This window comes from Myxocyprinus asiaticus, chromosome 48, assembly GCF_019703515.2.
Source record: "Myxocyprinus asiaticus isolate MX2 ecotype Aquarium Trade chromosome 48, UBuf_Myxa_2, whole genome shotgun sequence".
Classification (NCBI taxonomy): Eukaryota; Metazoa; Chordata; class Actinopteri; order Cypriniformes; family Catostomidae; genus Myxocyprinus; species Myxocyprinus asiaticus.
The window spans coordinates 20263631-20269787 of NC_059391.1; the positions used below are offsets into that span (position 1 = coordinate 20263631).

Below are 6157 nucleotides of genomic sequence, written 5' to 3' on the forward strand. Positions count from 1 at the left end.
ATTTATTCAAATGGTTCCGACTGCTTTGCATTCCGCCCTTCAAAAATAATACAGCACCCCTCAAAATGCTATCAAGCCAATGTACATAACGTAAAACTTGTGCCTCCGCAATGGCCATAACACTGACATACATTGCTTACATGTACACAGTGTGCTAGCTGCTGACTAGAATCCCGTTTCTTTTTACTTTTTACTAATTGTAAATAACACTTTGTAAAGAATAACCACTCGTCCCGTCACACCAACAGATATATGTATATTTAAAGGTGTAATGTTTGAGTTAAGGGTTTGAATAGGTAAATCTAAAGCCGTTTTTTAAGAAAATACATCGAGTTCCGGTGTGTTTTGTGAGGATGCCAATTATGCGTTATTCAGGTTCCCGTGCGGCTGTCGGGGGTTTCGGTGGTCAGCGATCCCAACCCGAAATAAAACACACTATGTGCCGGGCTCGCCTCACCCGTCCGCTCCATTAAATGCGTTGCAAACGCTGAAAAGACTATTGTCGGGTTTTACGGAGCAGTCTGGGAGAGATCCGGGAGAGCTGGCAGGGCTTTTCGTTTGTTTCTGTATGCACGGAGCGGGGGTGCGGCCTAGGAAAGACAGCGGATTTACAGCCTTCAAAAACACCACAAGCTGATTTTTAATCAACCCCAATCCATGATAGTAAACCTCAGAGTGGCACCCGGTTCTGAAAAAGGTGATATACATGTCTGATCATAACAAGGGAGAAAATGTGCGTAGAAATGTGTGTTTCAAAGCTTAAGTTAGCCTGTTAGCCCGCTTGCAAATAGTTAGCCATTTTGCACAGCAGAATGTGTTTTCTTCCAAATGACTTGAAAAACTGTTTGTTTTTACATTAATATTAGCCGTTTTTATCTGGTACTAGCTAACGTGAAAGATCTGTCACCGGCATTTATGCACTGCAAAAAAAAAAAAAAAACAAAAAAAAAAAACACCGCTACACTAATAGCCTACATGCGTTTGAATTGTAAACAAATGCGCAACGATCTGCCCTTAATGTGCTATTACATTTATATAACCCACGCATGCTTTGAAATCATTGTAGTGAATACACACAGGTGAATGCTGTGGGGATGTAGACAAAAAAGACCTAGCTAGAGGCATGCCTAGACAGCATTTTGAGCATCATATGCGTTCAAAAATGCTGTACCTTCACATCCCACTAGGTTTTGGCATTAGGCTTGCTGGCCAGTCCCTCTTGCCATGGTCTAACATGGACGCAGCTTCGCCTGGGGTGTACCACCAGCTGGAAAAGCAGAGAGATAGTCCTACCTGTTTTTTGGGCTTAAAGTGACCTGTCAGATTAAACTCATCATTTTATCAGTGGTCCTATGTCATTTAAAAGATTACATTTGGCTTGTATAATGCTTTTTCTCTTTTATATGTTTATTGTTTATCAATTCCTCAGCTACTTTGAAAGTCTGTATGTAGTATTGTGGGTTGTATAATTTGGAGTGGATTGGTTAGTTCAAAAAAGGGGGGAATTCAGGGGAATTGTGGATCTCTTTACAGAACAGCCATCCAACACTCAAATCCAGGTTAAATTATTAAAGGGGTGTTCACACTGACAGCAGGTTGCAAGTAGCCTTTGCTACTCAAATTCAGTGTGCAACTATATCATAATGTGGATCAATATCATAGTAGCATAGCATTGTGTTGCTGTGCATTTGCATTAAATATGGATGTCTTCTGGTGGCTTTGTCGCTGGAAATCACTGTCCGTGTGAACACCCCTTAAGATGTGTGGAGTACCTCATTGTAATTTTTGATGCTGACTGACTTCTTGTTTTTCTCTTATAGGGTTGCACCAAATCAGACGGTGATGTAGAAGGTCAGGCTCCTTATTTGAGTTAAAATCTGTTGTCCCAGACATTACAACTTTGAAGCTCATTCCCTCATCAGTTTGCTCTTTTTCAAGAGCCAAAAAGTGTTCCAGAAAGCATTATTAGATACTTTTTTCTTTATTTGTCGTCTTCACAAGAGCTGTCAAAATAAGTTCCTCTCTGCCACCCCACCTTTCCCACCGCGGGCAGTCCAACAATCCCTTCCCCCTGGATTCGCACGGTAAGAGGTCCAACTACGGCTCAAAGCTGAATCCGTACACCAGAGCCCGGATGACGGAGGCGTGGCAGCAGCATGCTGTTGCCCCGCCTCCAGTGGTGCATACCATACCGCCAGGGGCAGATGCCCTGGGCTGCACCGTCTACGGCATCGTCCTCCAGCCGGACACGGCACTGCAGCAACAACAGCAGCAACAGTCCCAGCAGCAGCAACAACAGCAGCAGCATCACAGTCAACAGCACAACCAGCAGCCGCATCCGGCACAAGCGCAGCAGCCTTCCTTGCATGTAGGGAATGAGGGCGGGCACAAGTGTGGTGCATGTGGTCACGACATTTCCCATCTGGCTAATCCACATGAGCACCAGTGCATGGTAAGCCAAGACCGTTCTTTTCAGTGCACGCAGTGTCTGAAGATCTTTCACCAAGCCACCGACCTCTTGGAGCACCAGTGCGTGCAGGTGGAACAGAAACCCTTTGTGTGCGGAGTGTGCAAGATGGGCTTCTCCTTGCTAACTTCGCTAGCACAGCATCACAATGCCCATAACAGCAGCAATCCCATGAAATGCTCCATATGTGAAAAAACTTATCGGCCAGGCTCCTCGGGAAATGCTACGCCCACATCAACTTCTGGCAACCCAGGACAGCCGTCCAATGATGAAGCATCATCCAGTGGCAGCACTGCTGTTGGGACATCCGGCCAGCCTACATTTGAGCCTTCACAACCTGATAGGCCCTATAAATGTTCGGTGTGCTCTAAGGGCTTCCGTCATTTGTCTGAGTTAACCCGTCACGAGCGTGTCCACACGGGTGAGAAGCCATTTAAATGTGAAACATGCGACAAAAGCTTCAGCCAGTCCTCTCATCTAGCCCACCATCAGCGTACCCACAGCTCCGAACGGCCATTCAAGTGTGCCGTGTGTGAGAAGAGCTTCAAGCACCGCTCTCACCTGGTCCGTCACATGTATGCCCACTCTGGCGAGCACCTGTTCAAGTGTAACCTTTGCGAGTTGCATTTCAAAGAGTCTTCCGAGCTCCTGCACCACCAATGTCAGCCGCAAGGTGCTCGGCCATTTCGGTGCGCCACATGCGGGAAGGGCTTTAAGCGTCCATCCGACCTGAGGCAGCATGAACGCACCCACTCGGAAGAACGGCCGTTCCACTGTGAAGATTGCCAGATGAGCTTTAAGCAACAGTATGCCCTGGTGCGACATCGACGCACACACAAGGCCTCTGCCGACCGACCCTTCAAATGCAACTTGTGCGACAAGGGCTTCCTGCAGCCGTCCCACCTGTTGTACCACCAGCACGTTCACGGCATGGACAACCTCTTCAAGTGCGCCTCCTGCGGCAAGGGCTTTAGTCAATCTGGGGAGCTGCTGCGTCACAAATGTGGTGAGTCCTCCTCGACACCCACAAATCCAGACAAGCCCTACAAGTGTGACGTGTGTGGAAAGGCTTATAAAAAGGCGACCACGCTACAGCGGCATCAGAATTCGCACTGCACTGAGAAGCCTCTAAAATGTTCGCTGTGTGACCGACGCTTCCTGTCCTCCTCGGAGTTTGTGCAGCACCGATGCGACCCATCCCGGGAGAAGCCCTTAAAGTGTCCTGACTGTGAGAAGCGCTTCAAGTACTCCTCGGAGATGCAACGGCACAGACGCGTCCACACCGGCGAGAAGCCCTACAAGTGTGCCAGTTGCGACAAGGGCTTCAAGCAGCGTGAGCACTTGGCCAAGCATCAAAGTGTGCATGCGAGAGATGCCCAGTTCAAATGTGTGTGGTGCGGAGAGCGTTTTGCCGATCTAGGAGCACTCCAGGAGCATACAGTTCAGCACACGGCCGAAGGTGGGGGCTACCCTGTTTCCTCTCTCATTCAATAAGCTGTGCCCTCCCACCCCCATCTTCAAGGTAAAAGCAAAACTCACCAAGCTGACCCCTTTTATCAAAACTGTTTGCCTAGTGAAATTCTTGTTTTATTTAACTGTCCTATCAATGAGTCAAAGGCCCAACAACCTCATTAACCCCATTTTGTTTGATACATATTTCCCATTTGATATCAGGAGGCATACATCAATAATTTTATTGGCTATGTTATGTAGTGGTTAGAGAGAGACAAAGGATATGTTACAAGTTGAAAAATTTAAACACAATACCCTAACTGAACATAATGTATTGTTGGTTTTTCTATGGATTTTGCAAGAAGAGTAACCAATTACTCCTAGTCCTGTAGGGCAGCTTTTGCTGATCATTGTGAATTTTAAGTGGCTCCTTTGCCAGACATGGCTCACAACCAATTTAAATGACTCGTACAGTGAGATCTTACAATGCCCCTATCAATTCTGTAGACCCCAAGGCAAAAAAGGTTTATAGTAAATAATGTAATTGAGATGGCTCTTTGAGTGCCTGTTGTCTGATGAGTCTATTCATACACATGTAACATCTATGAATAAGGAACTATACTCCAATCACTAACCTCACTCCTCCTAATTAGTAGCTAACAGATACGACAAAAACAAAAAGGGGGTCAGAATTGTGCTCTTATGAACTATGTCTGTATGTGTCTATGTTGAAGTTCCCCTTGTTGTGGCAAATAAAGGTACGTACCAAAAACCATCAATGTACTGTACCACACCGCTAAATGGGACAGATTGTTAACCAGCGGAAGTATAAATGACCTCAGAAGGTCTTTATATTTCACTGAGATTATACATAATATATACAGTAGAATCTATATAGAAATGTAAACTTCACTCTTGTATACAAACAGTTCATATTCCCACAAGAATCAGTTCAGCTGTCCTAAAAATTGCTGAAAAACCTGAAAAGGCTTCCTGTATTACTGTATGTACATAGTATGTATGCAACTTGTTTACTAGTCCTGTCATTAGATATTGCGTTGTCTTTCTTAAACTGCACCACAATTTTATAAGTAGTTTTTCATTATGTGAAGTTTTGGTTCATACATTCTTTTCGTTTTTGTTTCTGATTTACCTTTTAAATTAATTTCAGCCTCTTTGTAGATGTAGTTTGGATTGTAATGTGTTCAGGGTTGTGTGAAAGTTGAGTCTGTCTTTTATAAAGGTTTTTGCCCCTTGTTTTTTTTTTTTAATTATTGTTTTATGTAGGGGTCCTGTTTGATTTAAAGGTAACAACAGTGATAACATTCGATTTATTATGAATGAAATACTCTCCTTTTTTAATTTTAGAAGATGCAGGCGCATTTAACAGTAGTAAAAAAAATTTTTATTTGAATAGAACAAACTGTGCAAGTCTTGATTTGCCTCACCTTTTCCAACTTTCAACCCCTCCCACCCTAAAGTTCCCATCAAAATGTCCCACCAAAATGTCCCACCATAGCCTGGGGCAAAAACATTCTCTGCTCTGTTGCTTATGCAGTATTATATGCATTGACTGGCCCTTGAAAACATCTCAGTCTAGCTGTTAGGTTTCACCTAGGACTGTACAATGGGGTTAGAGGTGACATTTTGGCCTTAATATTCCCCCACATCCCATTTATTGTATCTATATCCATTGTTTAAAACAAACACACACAAAATGAGGGGCATTTTTTTAAAAAACTGTAGGCATTAAGAATCAAAAAACAGTTGGGATTTGAATTTTTTTTTAAAGGATGTCGTGTTTTTTATGTTTTCATGTTTGTATATTACTTTTTTAGTAATATTGTTTAAAATCTTTATATAAATATCTATATTCTTAGCAGAAGTGTCAGGACCATAGAGGAGGGTAAAGGGAGATTTAGCTATACCTTCGTCTACCAGCTCAATGGAATTAAATGGCCTTCCTCTATGGTTTTGAGACCTCGCCACCCCCGTGCATGCCTGCTGTGTTAGTTCCTGTAATCTGTTCCAAGTATTTGCGTTTCTGAGCGCACATACTTCTTAGCTTTTTTCAAATTGTAGATTGTGAATGAGCTAGTAAGAAAACTTCATGTGGCGGTTGATGTGACATTCATGCTCAAATATCTGTATGTAGCATTTAATATACACAGCACTAACCAATAAACCTTTTATTAATAATGTATAGTTATGTGTCATTGATGTAAGTTTGAATTTCTT

At 43.5% G+C, this 6157-nt stretch overlaps 1 protein-coding gene across 1 annotated transcript; it reads left to right on the forward strand.

Moving 5' to 3' along the window:
• The first annotated feature begins 549 nt into the window (after positions 1–549).
• Positions 550–6120, forward strand: LOC127437785 (zinc finger protein 319-like). Its single transcript, XM_051692964.1, has 2 exons — positions 550–697; positions 1821–6120. The coding sequence occupies exon 2, from the start codon at positions 2135–2137 to the stop codon at positions 3959–3961; it is 1827 nt and encodes a 608-aa protein (XP_051548924.1). The 5' UTR covers positions 550–697; positions 1821–2134; the 3' UTR covers positions 3962–6120.
• Positions 6121–6157: the final 37 nt, after the last annotated feature.

Bases quoted from the DNA above. Each gene is read 5' to 3' on its own strand.
- LOC127437785 (XM_051692964.1), top strand. From the start codon at position 2,135: ATGACGGAGGCGTGGCAGCAGCATGCTGTTGCCCCGCCTCCAGTGGTG.